This window comes from Acomys russatus, chromosome 6 (genome assembly GCF_903995435.1).
Source record: "Acomys russatus chromosome 6, mAcoRus1.1, whole genome shotgun sequence".
Taxonomy (NCBI): domain Eukaryota; kingdom Metazoa; phylum Chordata; class Mammalia; order Rodentia; family Muridae; genus Acomys; species Acomys russatus.
The window spans coordinates 77,700,344-77,717,337 of NC_067142.1; the positions used below are offsets into that span (position 1 = coordinate 77,700,344).

Below are 16,994 nucleotides of genomic sequence, written 5' to 3' on the forward strand. Positions count from 1 at the left end.
ACTTTTCAGATAAGGGGGCTGAAATTCAGAGTTTAGTTGTGTGCTGTCTGTCATGGAAAAAAGGAATGGAACAGTGGTCAGCAGAGATGGGAAGGGGAGGACAGAAAGGTATCAAATGAGACAGAAAAACACAGAGGGACTAGCAACACATTTTCTGTACCACAGTATATGGATTATAATAGCCTGTGATATGTTTTCAAATGATTAAGAGTAGACTGGAGAGATGGCTCAGCAGGCAATGGTGCTTGCACCAACGCTGATGACTTGGGTTTGGTTCCCAGAACCCACATGTAGGAGGAGAGAACTGATTTCTGCAGGCCATCCTCTGACTGCCTCCCACATACATATGCATACGCTCACACACGAACATTAAATAAATAAATAAATGAATGTAAGAACATTTTTGAAAATAAGAGAAACCAGCCAGGCACGTTGGCACACTAATCTCAGCACTCGGGAGGCAGAGGCAGGTGGATCCCTGTGAGTTCAAGACCAGCCTGGCCTACAAAGTGAGTCCAGGACAGCCAAGGGCTACACAGAGAAACCCTGCCTTGAAAAACCAAAAGAAATAAAGAAAGAAAGAGGGGCTGGAGAGATGGCTCAGTGGTTAAGAGTCCCGCCTGCTCTTCCAGAGGTCCTGAGTTCATTTCCCAGCAACCACATGGTGGCTCACAACCATCTATAATGTGATCTGATGCCCTCTGCTGCAGATAAAGCACTCATATACAATAAATAAATTAATTTAAAAAAAAGAAAGAAACCATAGAAATGATTATCGTTGCCCTGATTCTTACCCTGATCTGATCGTTACATAATGCACACATCTATCAAGTACCATGACCCACACCATAGAGATGTACACTTACTATGCTTCAATTAAGCAAGGTTTAGTAATTTGCAAACTTTTAAACTGGAATTTGAAACCAGATCTCCCTTACTCAAAACCTTTGGACAGAAAATATCAACAGCAAAACTCTATTACACAAGCCTCAGAATTACAGGCCCTACAGGATACCACTGTGACCAAGGTGACACTTTGCAGTCCTGGTATCACTTTGGCCTCAGGCCTCTTCCAATTTACCTAGAAAAATCTCCAATGCCCACATGCACCACAAGGGGGGGCTAAATCCTACAAACTTGGCTAAGTGTCCAGATACATTAAATGTCTTCCTTGGATCCTTACTCTCTTCAGAAAGATTAGCTTGAATAAACATTTTGTCACTGTAGCTCTTTCTAGGAAATAGATCTGGCCAACCACTTCCCTTTCTCAAACCTTCAAAGGGTACCCAACACTGACAGCTTAACAGAACTCCTCAGGGCACACACACCTCCCTTCACAGACACCACGATTCCTAGTGTCCCAACATCCCTTTTTCTTCATGTTTCCCTTTCTCTAACATGTTGGCTCTGCTGTCCCTGTTGCCCCATCACCCTTCCCCCACCCATTCTATTCAACAACAAACTAAACCACGCACTCCCTGTGATTCTCACAGCACATCTCAGCTAACTCCTAACCGTGCTCCTCTACCAACCATGACAAACACCATATCTTCTTCTGTTTCAAGAGAATGTCTTCAGCTCCCTGGGGTGCTGAAAGGTCTCCAGGGGGTAAACCATGCTTTATGTGTGTACATGCCCAGCCCTGCCAAGTAATAAACTCCTGTGTGCTAAACTAAGAACCCCTAATTAAAGCCATGCACCTGCGGCTCATTTAGGGCGTCACCTTTAGAGGATCAGAAGCAGAGTTTATAAAGATATTTTAAAAATTCACCCCAGGCTCAGATACACCTTAAAGCCTGCTGCAAATCAAGCCAAGGTGGCGGCCCAAGTCAATAGCATCAGCACTTGGGAGATGTTACACGGAGGATCAGGAGTTCAAGGTTAGCCTTGGCTTACATAGAGCGTTTTAGGCTAGCCTGGCCTACATAAGACCTGGTGTCAGCCCTCATGCACACTTCCTCCCTGCAAAACATCCTTGTATTAATCAACATTCTAGCTGAAGAAACCGTATCAGACTTACCATCTTACTTAAATAAAGAATGAAGGAATACAGGGAACCAAGTGCATTTTCCGGAGGTGGGACATTCGCTGGCTCCTCTGCACCTGTCTTCAGAAGTGGGACATTCGCTGGCTCCTCTGCACCTGTCTCCAGAGGTGGGACATTCGCTGGCTCCTCTGCTCCTGTCTCCAGAGGTGGGACATCCGCTGGCTCCTCTGCTCCTGTCTCCAGGGGTGGGACATCCGCTGGCTCCTCTGCTCCTGTCTCTAGTTGATTTTGTGCATCACCAGCCCCAGCAGGAGAACTTTTACTTACAAAGAAACCTAAAGGGGGCAACAAACACCATATTTTCTTTTATGCTTTAGAATAAAAATTGTTTCTTTTCATTTAAATGTTCAGAGTGCCCTCTGAATATTAGTCACAAAGCACAGAACATTCAAGTCTCCTAAGAGAGAAAAGCAAAGCCTCCAGGATCTGAACTAGACCCATAAGACCCTTTAATTATAAAAATAAAAATTATTTCTAGCCACTGACTAGGTATTCCCATCATGTCCCTTGTCTATTCAGGAAACTGAAAACCAAACCCAAATTTTTATGCCTTCTTCATATAGACAAAATTGCCAAGCAGGGTAGTGAATACTTTTAATCCCTGTGCCTGAGAAGCAGAGGCAGAAGGATCTCTATGAGTTCAAGGCCAGCCTGGTCTACAGCCATCAGCATCTTCAAACAAAGCCATATAGACACAGTCACGCTGCGAACTCTGACTTGGTGATGGCAGAGCACTGCGGTAGAAACGTTAGGAGAGTTCCAGAACAATGATGTGCAGGGCCCAGTAAGATAGCTTGGTGAGTCAGGGTGCCTGCTGCCAAGCTAAACGACCCGAGTTTGATCCCTGCAGTAGGAGAAATCTGACTCCTGAAAGTTGTCTCTCCACGTGTGTACCATGGTGTAAATACACTAAATAAAAATGGAAAAATGAAAAATAAAAAGTCTTGCAGACAGAATACACTGTAGCAAGTACTTAATTTTTAACTGTATGGACAGGTGATAACTACATAAAATAGGGTAAATCCAGGAACGATGAAAAGAATTACTTGCAGAGTGGGAACTGGCATAGAGGCTTTTTTAAAGAAAATCCAGCTATACCTGAGAGGGTTCCACACAAAGAAGTGTAAGGGGTCGGGGGTTAGATTTCAGCTCGAGTTACAATGAGCCTGGCACACATTCTCAACAGCAGTTCATGAAAGGCTGGACTGGACCCTCTTACGGGTCTCTCCAGCCATAAAGTTCAGCTCACTATTGACCTATGACTGACAGTGGGTGACATTTTCCCAGTTGTATCAGCATCCTAGTACCTGAGGTGTATGCAGTGACACAGGAAAGACTTGCCTGCAAAGGTAGCTAGGCACTGTGTTGGAGAATCTGTTCCTAGTTCTGTAAGCACAACTTTCCTAACCCTGAAGGTTTTGAGCCAAAAAGCAACCAATCTCAATGGTTGCTGACTTGTTTTCAGTAAACAGGACCTTTCTGAATTAGGAAGAACTTGGAAAATGTTACACACGCTGCAACATCCTCTGGAACATGAGAGACCCCTGATTCATCATTCCTTCTAGGTTCCGCTAAACGCAACTGTGAAGATACACTTTGTGTATTCCTTGGAGAGCACAGGACATTACCTTATTGTCACCGAACCCTTCATTTCTACAGACTAACGCTGCAGCTATGCTTCCCGCACACGCGCACGCACAAACACACACACACACAGTGCTGGAGCTGGCAGTCAGTAGTAACACTAGCTTAGTATGTAGAAGGCCCTGAGTGTGATCCCCAGCACTGAGAGAAAAACAAAAACAAAACAAAACAAACAAACAAACAAAAACCCCACACACATGCACAAAAGGAATCCCAGTAATGACATCCTCATGGTACCATATTGGATGGCAAAATAACACAATGAGAGTATCTTGTTTACTAGTGAATTGAGAGTGAGCTACACAACAATTAGAAAATCATTAATATCATTATTGAGATGTTTAAGAACAAAAACAAGAAGACTTTTTTATCTCCCAGAAGTATTTCCTGTATTATATACAGGAAAACTTACACACACTTGAATTGTTCTGCAATTCCAAATATCAGTCTGGTTCAGACTGTCATCCCTTTAGTGTTTCCCAAAAATATAAACATAGAAAGACACCTGGGCTCCTCCTAGCATCTCTAAAAAGCTGAATTTATCCCCATTGAAGCAACAAGTGACAAACAACAACAGAATTACACTGTAGCTGTTGAGAGGAGTGGACATGAAGAGGGAAAACAAGGGCCTGTAAGCTCAGGGAGGCTGACACCCATCGGCCTTTCTGGGGCTGATTTCATACAGATAGCTGTCCCCAGGCCAGCACTTCATGTGCTGTTGAGTAATGGAAAGCTCTGCTTGAGAACATGGCCATTGAAGGACACGAGCTTAGTTTCATACTGAGATGATTTACAGCGGCTGGGCACAGCCAAACACTGGCTTGCAAGTTAGTGACTGGCCCCTGGCTTCTTCCCTACTTTTGATCTCTGTGCATCTGAACTGTTGCTTTTCCCTGTTACTTGTGGGACATTTTAAAGACGTGTACACAGCTGACTTGTTCTGTCTTTCCAGCCCCTCAGAATATTCTAGCAGGCCTTCTTTACAACACCTGTACTCTGGAGAGAAAAATTACAAAATTTACCTAGATCTGTGTCTTTCTCAGTATTTGGCTTCTGGGACAACTCTGAGGCACTGGTGTGCCCAGTCTCAGGTTGATCCAAGAGACCAGACTCCTCTGGAAGCTGCACACTGAGATCTTGTTTGTTTTCTTGTGGCAATTTGTCCTGCTTTGGTGGCTGTCTCTCTGGAGAAGAAAACAGGGAGAGCTTGGTCAGACATCAACTTTGGTTCATCCAACTGACCAGCACTCCCACCCCACAGCCCAATGTCCCAGATCCCATGTGCACAAGTGAAAAGAGAAGCAAGCGTTTTAGGTTTTTTTTTCTTCAAATTAACAATGACTGAAGTGCAGATTTACAAAGACGCCCTTCTCTTCGAAGCATTTCATAAATGCAGTCACAATAGAGGCTTCAGTGACTTGCCACAGCAAGTCAGCATATGCCCAGACAGACAGACTGAAGAGAATTCCATCCTGCACAGAACCCGGAATCAACTTAAAGAACATAATCTCCTTCGTGCACAGGCAGCTGGGCTCACAGAGCCCATACAGAGAAGAGCATTCTGCACATGGGCCACTTGCTAAAGTGTCTCTCGAACACTTTCAAAGTACCTCTAAGCGAGGAGGAGTGGGCCCATCCCGTTCCCTGTGAGCCTGCATGCACAGCATATTATCATCCACAAGAACAATTGTTTCTTTGCAGCCTCATATTTTATCACCAAAAATTATTTGAGTTTTCAATATTTTTTTAAAGACTTATGTTATGTGTATGGGTATTTTGTTGGCATGTGTGTGTTGTACCGTGTATATGCAGTACCCATAGAGGGCAGAAAGATGACATCAGATTCCCTAGGACTGGAGGCTTGATGGTTGTAAGCTGTCATGGAGGTGCTGAAAACAGCCCCGGTCCTCTACAAGAGCAGCCAGTGCTCTTAACCACTGAATCAGCTCTCCAGCCTGAATTTTCCATTCTTAACCAAAACTTTGATTTAAAAAAAAAAAAAAAAAAAAAAAAAAACTTCCCCAAATTCTCAGGAAAATTAGTACTCTAGGAAGACAGATGCTCCTAGAACTTTATGGCCACTACTGTTCACTTCCAGTGCAGCTACTACCATTTGCAAAGCATGGATAACAGAATACAGCATGAACTAGGAATTGGGAGCTTGTCAGGGTATCCTGAGGTCGGTTCAACTAGTATCTGAAGCACAACTGGAATAAGCTGCCATCCCTATGAAGCAGGAACTAGGATACCCACACAAGATGCAAACTGCTAGCGCAGCTACTGTGGAAATCAAGAAACGACAACTTCATCTACCACGTGACGCAGCTTCCCCATTCCTGCGCATTCATCCAATGGACGCCAAGACAACGTAACGCACAGGTGCGTGCACACCAACACTCGCTGCAAGCTTAGTCACAACTACGGAGTCATGGAGACAACTGGGTGCCCAACAACAGAGGGACAGACACAGAAAATGTGGGATAGATACATGATACAATATTTGCAGTCATGAGGAAGAATGAAGTTATATCGTTTTCAGGAGGATGGATGTGGCCGGTATCATCATATGACGTGAATTACATCTGTCTCCAAAGCACAGACATGGCATTTCCTCTCACTTCTGGATCTTAGGATTCATATGGGTATATGGAATAATACATGTATATATGACATGAAAGTGGAACGCACCTGTCTAGGGGGACAAAGAAGGCTAACTGGGTGGCGAGGGATGAGACGAGGAAGGGTGGCATGGCGTAAAGAAGGGACATGCTTGAAGTACACTGCATATCCACAATGTTATGAAAGCAGCACAGTGCTGTGTGTGTGCCATTGTAAATAAATAAATGAAATTAAGTTCAGTAAAGCCCCTTTTAGAGCCTTACATGAACACTGTACTGTGTTAAGCGCTTTAATTTGTGAATTATTTCCAAAACTATTTCAAGTTTCCTTCTGCAAATGAAAACCAATTTCAGCTGTCCTATGGAGGAAAATTACTATGGGGGGTGGGGGTGGGGGTGGGATAATCTGCCTTCATGTTCAACCTAAAAGAAAGCTGGAGGGAGAAGCTCTAGGTGTGGACCCTCCCCTTTAGACACATGGAAACACAAACAGGAAAGCAAGCGCTTCAGTATGTCCCTCTTCCCCATACATCCCCTCCCCACCCCGGGGCTCCTCCAGCCTAGCCCCACACGGTCATATAGGCAGGTCCTTTACCTTCTCCTGGTCCAGCCCAGCCTTCATCCAGAGGTGGAGGTGTGGCCAGTGGGGCAGTCTCCACTCCAGAATATTGGTACCTGACAAAAAAGATCAGGTCTTGTATGTCATCCAACACCGCAGCTTCTTCCAACACGTTGTTCTCTTTTAACCCCAGATCTCTGATTTTGGTCACTTGAGTATCAAGCATTGCCTCCGTCACACTTAGAATTCGTGACTCAGAGGCACGGAAGACTTTATCTAGGACTTTTTCCACGTTGTAGGGCAGGCTGTCCCGATACGCTGATTTCAGCCTTATGGACATATCTTGCAGCATGTCCTCCACCTCGTGGACATCAAAGTACTTCAGGAAACGAAACAGGGACTGCTGGTCTTCCTTGAAGAAGCTGTTTATGATAGGTAGGTCTTCCCTTACAGTCTTCAGCACGATGTCGGGAATTTCTGGTGTGGCTTGCTGGGATGCGCCATCCCTGAGGCCTTCAGCATCCCCCTGGCTTTCTGAGCCTCCAAGCTTCTCGGTAGCCTCAGGCTCTTCTGATATTTCTTCTTCCCCAGGGCTCTCAAGTCCCAAGGTGTTGGCTAGTTCCTCAGGGTTGTCTTTTTGCAGGTCATTAGTGTCTTTACTCTGAATGGCTTCCATGAAGCCTGGGGGCTGAGCTGCTGTTTTCTCACGAAGGCCATTGACTTCAGGTGGCCCCTGGGCTCTTCCATCTTCTTTGTCCATCACACTACCTGACTCCTTGCCCATACCACCTGCCTCTTTGGGTGTTGTTTCACTCTTTTTTCCAACCCCCAAAATCATACTAGTTGCTTGTTTGTTTTCCTCAGTGTCAAGATTAAGGGTCCCCAAAAGTACTTTTTCAAAAACTTGAGAAGTCATGCCTGACTTCCCTTCATGAACACTGGGGTAGTTTTCTTTAGACTGCCGTGCACTTGCGGCGTTTTCATCCTCCAGCAGTTCCTCAGGAAAATCGTCATCCTCTGCTTCCCACCGTCCAGGTTGGACACTCAGCACTTCCTGGCTGTCAGCCCCCTGTGTCCCTTGTATGGCCTTGGGGTGAGGTGCTCCCGCCTCTGTAGGGTCCTCCTTGCTCTCTTCCTCTGGAAGCCCTGTCTTCTCATTCACACCCTTACTCACCACAGCATCTACATCACCCTCTTGCTGCCGAGACAGATTTCTTCCCTGAGTAGAAACTTTTCCCCTCTGTTCTCTTGAAAGACCAGTTTCCTCTTCAGAGGCAAATCTAGGCCGATTCTCAGTTCTAAATCCTGGCTCTAGATATCCGTCCTGCTGGCCTGCTTTTGCTCCACTAGCGGAAGGGCCTGTGACCTCTGCACTGTCCTTGGATGCATGAGGCTTATCTCCTGAGGGTGGCACAGCACCCAAGGATTCCTGTTTACTGTTAGTTTCCGTCACTGGACTCCCCACAGTTCTGTGTACTGATCCACTCTCTAAGCTGCCTCTCTGGATCTCTCTGGTCTTTTCCCTGTGGAGTATTTCCTTTGAGATATGGATAACTGGTTCTTTTAGGCCATTTTCTTTTTTTTCAAAGACTGCTTTTAGTGTATATTCTTTGCCCTCCTCAGCAGCTGGCAGGGCGTTGAGCTTGCTACTCTGCGGATGATAAGCACTTACTTTCACTGGTTCTGACTTCGCTTCCTCCTCTGAGTCTGCCTCTGACTCGTACTGTCCCGGGCCTCTCCTGGATTCCTCTATTTCCTTCTCTTCTCCTGTGATGACAAATTCTGGCTCTGTTTTGGAGTCTTCTACAAAAACATCATCTCCTTGACCCTCATGGTCCACATAGCCAGCTGTTGACTGCGGCTCCTTCCGATGGCTAGCTGAAACCAACACATCCTCCTCCTCCTCATCTTCCTCTGAGTTAGAACTCTCTAAATCCACCACACCTGCTTTTCCTTCCCCTCCTGTGACAATGGAGAGGAAAGTATCCCCCAAGGTTGCCAATAAATCTTTATTGTCATTTTTGATGCTAGGAGGCAGAGTGGGTTCAACTTTATCCTTTTCACTCAAGTTCGGATTCTTATCGCTTGGATATTTCTCTATCACAGGCTTCCCAGGAGCTTTCTCATCTTCATCTGTAAAGGTTAGTAATGGTGGCTCATCAAAGCTTTCTGCATTCTCCTCTTTTTCAGCCTCTACTGGGTAATACTCAGCATCCAGCTTTTCATCGAAATCATCTTCTAATGAAGTAACCAGTCTGGTTGCCTCATCATCAGACACAAGTGCATCAGCAGTGGAGCCAAACTTGGTTTTCAAGTTCAGAGTCACTTCTGTTTTCAGGACTTTGTAAGCATCTATCTTCTCCTGCTCCACTGAGACAGGGGAACTATTGCTGGTTCTGTTGTCACTTGCTGGCACTTTTAATTTATCATGCAGCATTTCTTCGAAGGTGTCCCGTGAAGACTGCATTCCCTGAGTGGTATCCGCTGGACTGTTGGCATGAGGGAGGCTCTCCCGAGCTGAGGACTGTTCCTGCAGTTCCTCACTGCTCTCTGAGAAGGCTCCATCTGGATCCCCTGACTCAGCTCTGACTGGATCAGGCTCAGGGGGACCATCAGGTTCACCCTCCCGAGACACTTCAGGAGATTTCTCTCTGTGCTGAGAAACTTCCTCAGCTTTTTCAGCCTCTTCAGGTGCAGGGTCATCCAGTTCCAAATACTCTAAAAGTTCTTCTACTTTATAACTGTCAAAATCATCTCTCCCTCCTTCAAAGCACACAAAGTCTGTCTCCTGTATGGAGAAAACAAAAACATTAGCATTTCAACAACCAAGTGTCTCAAAAGCAACTCCCACCCACACCAGCGATGGAGGGAACTCTGGGTTCATGCCTGGCTCTAAGAAGGCTTTGAACCACTGTTGGCCAGTACAAGGAGATCAGGCTAGAACCCATTTTCCTTCTCCCTTCCTCAGGAGAAGAATGGCTCATGTGGCTGGTGAGTTTGCTTGGCCCCCATCCCTGGTTTCTGTTCAGAAAATAATCTGTTTCCCCATGCTGTCAGTTTTATGGGAACAGTTGGAGGCTCCCAGTTGGCCAGCTCTGGCTGAGTAAATCTGTCTTATTCTACACTGCAATTATTTCTGTATTAGAAAAAAAAAAAGCTGGGTCATATTCTCTAAAATGCACAGTGAGTAAACAAACGGAGACATGTTACTCTTCCTCTACATGGCTTCTACGTTTCTCAGTGTGTTCTGAATACTTGGTGACAATGAGTTTTATTGCCAGCTTGACAGTACTTATAATTGCCTAGGAGACAGAGACAAGTCTCTGGTTAACTGAGAAGGGAAGGGCCCACCTTAAATGTGGGCAGCAGCCTTTCATGGGTTGAGGTCCTGGATGACGTGAGATGGAGAACACACCTCTCCCAGCTTCCTAGCTACAGAGGCACCATGAGCAGCTGCCTCATGCTTCTGCAGACAGGACTTTCCTGCTGTGATGAACTATACCTCGAGTTGTGAGCCAGAAGGAGCGCTTCTTTCCTTAAACTTCTTTTGCCAAGTGTCCCCCCAGAGCCAATAAGAATAGTAACTAATATAGCAACAGAGGGGAGAGAGGGGGTTATACTCAGTCTCCCATTTCTAGTAGTGATGCCTGATGACCAGGATGCTCAACTCCTAATCTTCTCTCTGGGGAGCTGCTGGACCACGCAGCTCTCTACCCCAGTGTCCTCTATGCCATTCATCTCGGCCCATCCATCTAGAATCAGGCAGACTTACCTGGCTGTCATGTTCTAAGTCTACATGGATGTTAGAAACATATTTTCCTTGGACTTGGAACTATGTATCAGCTTAAAAGGTATCTTATTGAAACATAGAATGAGAATTTAAAGCAGTGGTTCTCAACTTATGGGTGTCAAACACTTTGAGGGTCAAATGACCCTTTCATACAGGTTGCATGTCAGATATCCTGCATATCAGATATGTACACTCCAATTTGTAACAGTAGCAAAATTACAGGTATGAAAATAATTTTATGGGTTGAGTCACCACAACATGAACTGCATTAAAGAGTCGCAGTATTAGGAAGGCTGACCACCACTGATTTAAAGGGACAAGGAATGGTGTCAGGGGGTGGGGGTACTCCCCACTTTTATTATTACTGGAACAACAACTTGAAAACAAGGTTCGGTGTAAGTTAGGGTTCAAATTGAGATTCTTCCTTCTGCTTGAAAAAATAGAAATATTTACCTCTTTGATAACTAAGAACAAAGACTTTTCTTTTTCATTTTTGGTTTTTTGAGGTAAGGTCTTGAATAGTTCAGGCTCCTACTGCCTCCACCTCCCAAATACTAGGATTGTAAGTAAGTATCATCACACTTAGCTGAGATATTATTAAATCTTAACTTTCACATACTAAAAAAAAAGGGGACAGAGAAAAACCTTATATATCAGTCTACAACCTCCTATAAGAACTTAAACATATTAGACAACTCTCAGAATATATAATCTCTTATAGAAGCTTTTTAAATGTTTCTTCTTTTTTAGTTAGTCTGATCCCAAATTATAATCTGATTTGAAAATGTTGGCTTGTTTTTCCCCTGTCTCAGCATGGTCGAAGACTTTCAGAAGAGGTAATTGTACTTTATAAGAGCTGTCTTGCCTAAAACATTTTTGAACTACCGCTACCTCCACCACCAGCAGCAGCAGTTGCTGATGAATATATAAGCCAGGTTGTAGCTGGGAACAACTTACATCCGCTGGGACGTGTAGCTCTTCTTCTGTGTATTTGTAAAGCACCTTGATCAAATCTTTTGGAAAATATCCAAATAAGTGTCCAACCTATGTGAAATAATGGGCAGAGGGAAGAAATGCTAGTCAAAGTCTGTATGAGAAATACAATGGAGAGACTTTCAGCGGGGAGAAGAAATACGTAGATAGCCAAGATAAAACTAAGAGAAATAGATAGTTGCTGTTAATAATTACGCTGCAACGTTTGTGCCAATGAAAATTAATATTGTTAAACCAACAGTTCTCTAAGCAGTGAACATGTTCTTTCATATATCAACACATAACGTTAGAGTTAGAAATAATTAGAGATCTGTAGAAGAGACACTTCCTGGAGACCATGTGGTTAAGACTTGGCAAACGAAAGCTGATAGAAACACAGTTCTAGCAAGTGGTCAGGAATTTACTTGAGCCCTTGATAGCATCACTCCTAAGCTACTCCTTACAAGGCTCCCTTCAATTCACAGCAGCCGTGGGAATAAGTAGAAGCAGAACGAGACTTCTGAAATGTGTGCTGTTACTAGAAACAATATCTGTTGATACCATATGCTATGGCAGATTTTTTTTCCCAAAAAAAGCAGCATTTAGAAGTATTTGGGGAGATTAAATAAAAGTATGACGTAATCCTTACTTCCCTACCTCTCAGGCTTCAGGTCCGTGTAAAACAAATCTGCAGAAATAAGCCCAGCCTTTCCCAGCACACATCACTAAGATACATAAAGTGTGCATGCAGTGTGCAGAAGCTCCGTCTGAGAAACTGTCCTTCACCAGCCACAGTCTTAGCGGAAGCAGAGACCTATTCCAACCAATGAAGAAGTTGACTGATAGATGGGCGGATAGGCAGCAGATGAAAAAGGCCTCCTTATCACTAACTCTAAAATATCCGCACCCGCCAGTGTTCTTGGTCTATCTAGAAGCCATCTGGAGGCCATGCTAGTAGTAGAATAAAGCCCTGAAGATTAGATAAGATAGGGGTGTTAAAAGCTACAAGACACTAGGAAACCAAAAAAGACTGTTAAGAGTGAGACTTAAGATACTAAGAGAAGTTATTCTGAAAACTAAGGAGAATTGTTAATTCTGCAAATAATGCGGCTCATGAAATGAGAGGGGGGAACTGGGCACAAATACATTTCCCTTCTGCAGAAAAATTCTACCAGGGCTGGACCTAGAAAAGTGAAGGAATCCAGAGTTATGTGACAAAGGAAGGTGGGGCTCCATATTAATCTGCCAACTGAGACTATAGCTCACACACAGCTCCATGGTCAGACTCTGGGTGCTGCCCTTCCCTATGGTCTCACGGAATCACAGGCCCAGAAGCAATTCTTACATCTAACTTTGCTTCTGTTTATCATCTTTGTGAAAGCACTGCTGATTTGAATTGGGGATGGACAAGATAACGTCTGCCTCAAGAGGCCAATTCTGCCCAAGCTACTAAGAGAACAAATGTAATTAAAGTGCTATATTGCCCTGTAAGGAAATACTCAAAATGAAGGCAGATAAGGCTTTTGACTTGACAGTGAGCTGAGCCACCAGCTGGCTGACAAGCAAAGCAGCAAAATGACTGTCACAGAAGCAGGGCAAACAGAGTCCCACCCTAACATGTATCTACCCACAAAGATGGCTTTCTGGTTGGATGCTGAAAGCAGGGTTTCTTAAGGAAGTAGGGTGACGGTGCTTGCCTGTTGTGTATAAAGTCTTGGTTTGATCCGAATGGTGCATACCTGTAATACCAGCGTTGGGGAGGGGGAGGAAGAAGGTCTAGAAGCTGAAGGCTAACCTGGATGCAGGAGACCCTGTCACTAGGGGGTAAAAATTAAAAAAGCAAAGTGTCCCAGCAGGAAGCTAACAGGCCAGAGGAAAACAAAGCTAGTCTATTTATCCAAAAGCCCCAAGGCTGGGAAGGCAGAAGGATCATCACCAGTGTGTGAGCAAATCAAGCGCAAGTGCTTGGGAAGCAGATGCCCAGTCGCAGACACCAGACATCAGCACAGACTCCCCTCCTATCCATGAGGAAGCCCCGGAGCAGCCACTGGGGTGCTAAGAGGGCTCTGCCCCACCACCCAGTGCTTTAAAAGCCCTGCAAAGGAAGCTATATCCTGAAAAAACATTTCCCTCCCTAGGGGGACAACAACCTTGTTCTGTGTTTTAGCTTGCAGTTGGGAATAGGGGGTGTTTCTAAGCTGGGACAATCTCGTGGGCCATTATAGACCCTTCATGAACCAGCCCTCTTCAAAGAGACAAGCCAACTCTCATATGCTCCTCAGCCGTGGGAATCCTCAGGTCCGTCTGTCCAGCTCCTCCCTGGCTCTGGCATTATAAGTACACCCCACAAAGCCTGACTTTTAAAGTCAGTCCTGGGGATCAAACTCAGGTCCTATCTAAGCATATAGCTTACAACATTAAATCTAATAGCCACAAGTACTTCCTTCTTGAAGCAATGAATGAAAGATTTCCAGGTCTTTGCCATTTTGACTTGTATTGTACATGCAGCTTTCTGACTAGCTGTGGAGCAAAAGCCAGAACCAGTTCAGTTCTGTTTGAGAAACCTCTGCCTTACCCCTACTGTGTTTCAGGCCTGAGGCCTGCTAGGACCCTTAAGCTGTCTCACCCCTACTGTGTGTCAGGCCTGAGGACTGCTAGGAGTAGGGCCACAGAGCTGTCTCACCCCTACTGTGTGCCAGGCCCACAGGGCTGCCTCCTGTTTACAGTCTAAGAAAGATACCATCAACAACCTCAACCAAAGTCATTTAAATCTGCAGTGCTACAAAATCCAACAAAATAAGAAAACAAAGCTTTTTTTGCAGTTTTACTTACACTTCCGGCCCAAACTTCACGGGACCCCCCTGCAAGTTTGTAGTAGACATATACATGGTCACCTTTTTTAAAATTCACAAAACGACAATCGGGCCCAGTGAAGTCTTTAAGAGCCTCACCGCGGTACATTAACACTGTACACAGAAAGAGAAGAACAAAAGAATGTTAGGATTTGGCTTTTCACAGCCTCCCCAATACTTTTTAATTTTTCTTTTTTTAAAGATGGGGTTGCAAGTATCCCAGGTGGCCTTAAACTGTTTTGGTAGCCAAAGATAGCCCAGAGCTCCTCAGCCTCCGGCCTTTACCTCTCAAGTGGTAAGATTGCAGGCACATGCTGGAGACCAGAGCCAGGGTTTTCTGCATGTTAGGCAAGCATTACCACCTCTTAGAGATGTGCCAGGAAATCTAAGAATCCTGTTACAAACAATCCCAAAGCCTTCCCAGTACTCTTCTGGAAGTGATTTCAGTTCACGTCCTCCAAGCGTCTAAAAATCCCAGAGCCTCATTGCTGTAAGTCACGTCATCCCTATAATCAGATGAGGGAAAGTGTCTACTTTTCTCTCTGGCTAACTCTGAGAAACCAAAAACAGTGTGCCTGCTGGCTGCTCTGGAGTCAGCCCTTTGTTTTCCTCTCTAATCCTCTAGCCCCTTCCTCCCTTTTTTTTTTTTTTTCCTGTTTCATAATCATAAAAGTCTTCATTTTGTGGATGTGTAAATGCAGGTGCAGGTGCTGACTGGTTTAAACACAGCTAACTGTGCAGATAACAGGGAGGCAAGAAGAACTCCCAGGAACCCCCAAGGGGTCAATTAACCTGAACCAACCACTAACAGGCCCTACCTGTAAGTGGTTGCAATTGCTTCTCTGCAGCAGTAAACACTGTTGGTTCCATTTGTGGCTAAGTTGTTGTCTCTGCACAGTGACTGGATGAGTTAACAGGAAGGCATATTATCACACCCTATTAGGAATCCAATCAATCACAAGGCAGTGTTTTCGAAAAGCAAATTAACATTGATGCATCAGCATTAAGAAGGTTTCTAGCCAGGCCTGGTGATAGAGACCTGCAATTCCAATGTTAAGGAAGCTGAGGCAGGGGGACTGAGGATATAGTTCAATAGTAGAATGCCTGATGCTTGTGTGGCATAGGCAGGGCCCTGGGGCTTGGTACCCCAGTACTGCACAAACAAACAACAAGCAAAAACCTAAGAGAGCTTTCAAAACATTTTTTCCCCTAGAAACAAAGTTCAAGATGGATATCTCATTTGTCAGGAGCCAAACAAAACTATGAGACTAAGTCAGAAGTTATTTTCTGACTTAAAGTGCAGAACTGTGGCCAGGCAAGGTGGCATGTGTCTTTAATCCCAGCACTGGGGGGCAGGAGGCAGGTGAGAGTTCTGTGAGTTTTGGACAAGCCTCGTCTTTAAGTGTATTCCAGGCTAGGCAGGGCTGCATAGTGAGACTCTGTCCCAAATGAATAATTAATAAATATAAATACAGAACTTCAGCCACACCAACAGAAGCAGTATTTGCCAAATGAGATTAACAGTGCATTAAAGGGCAGAGCCATGGAAGTGATTGCAATGTGTCTAAAAGCCAATTAGCAACAGTACACAAAGACATGTTTTTAAACTACATATTCAAGGGATAAGAATGCAGATTTGGAGGGGGTAACTTGGTTTTTAAAGCTAAAATAAGATTATTTTTAGATATGCCAGCATCCTAATCAGATGAGACTGAGCAAGAGGCCACACTAAAGAAATTTGAGGCTGGGGAATTCTACTCAAATTGGAAACCAGTTTCCAGTTCCCTCCTTAGCTTCCTGAGGATGTACAGTAGTATTTCAAGGACAGCCTATGTCTTTATGTACTGCCTATTGCTTATGAGTGACAGGCACACTGAGGGACACCTTTACTGACACCTGACACCCTCTCACCACAGGCACTTCCTATAGGCAGTATTATCTATCATTGCCTGTCGTGTTTGGTTACATCTGTTTGGACACAGGCCACTTCTCAAGTTATATTGTAGCCCAGAACTCCTACAAGCACAAGTCTCGGTTCTGAGGCAGCATCGATGATACAGTCCTCTCTCCTGGGTTTTGAGGAACTCAGGTAAGACAGTTCTTGGACAGCAAAGAACAAAAAAGGCTTGTCAATCTTCAATAGCCAAGGGACAATCAAAAATGAAAGGGAAAATTCACATTGGTGGCTCTGCCTTGGCAGTGTTTGTTTATATCGGCCCTGGGTTACCTCTAGAACCTAGAGTCTCGGTGATATAAATTACAGCTATCTCCTTTTTTTTTTTTTTTAATGGTATTGGTGCAAACTATTTGAATTATGAAATTTGGTGTTTTTCATAATACCAGTTGAAATATAAATGGCTAACCTGCACTCTTCTTAGTCTTTTAGAATGAATAATTTTCTGTAAGTATTGCTTGTGATTTATGAAGGACGTCCGCAGTGAGTTACACAGTTGCTGGAGACCAACCTGGAAACCTTACGAATTATTTGGGAGAGGAATGGGTCCCAGCAACA

The 16,994-nt window shown here is 44.5% G+C and overlaps 1 protein-coding gene across 1 annotated transcript in view; it reads right to left on the minus strand.

The window, feature by feature from the left end:
- Mia3 (MIA SH3 domain ER export factor 3) overlaps nucleotides 1-16,994 on the minus strand; it is a 40,507-nt gene that overhangs the window by 22,429 nt on the left and 1,084 nt on the right. The window contains exons 2-7 of the mRNA XM_051148066.1: nucleotides 14,463-14,596; nucleotides 11,616-11,702; nucleotides 6,905-9,656; nucleotides 4,714-4,875; nucleotides 3,666-3,675; nucleotides 2,021-2,309 (exon numbers count right to left, since the gene is read on the minus strand). Coding sequence (XP_051004023.1) covers nucleotides 2,021-2,309; nucleotides 3,666-3,675; nucleotides 4,714-4,875; nucleotides 6,905-9,656; nucleotides 11,616-11,702; nucleotides 14,463-14,596 — 3,434 coding nt within the window. The remainder of the gene's footprint in view (nucleotides 1-2,020; nucleotides 2,310-3,665; nucleotides 3,676-4,713; nucleotides 4,876-6,904; nucleotides 9,657-11,615; nucleotides 11,703-14,462; nucleotides 14,597-16,994) is intronic.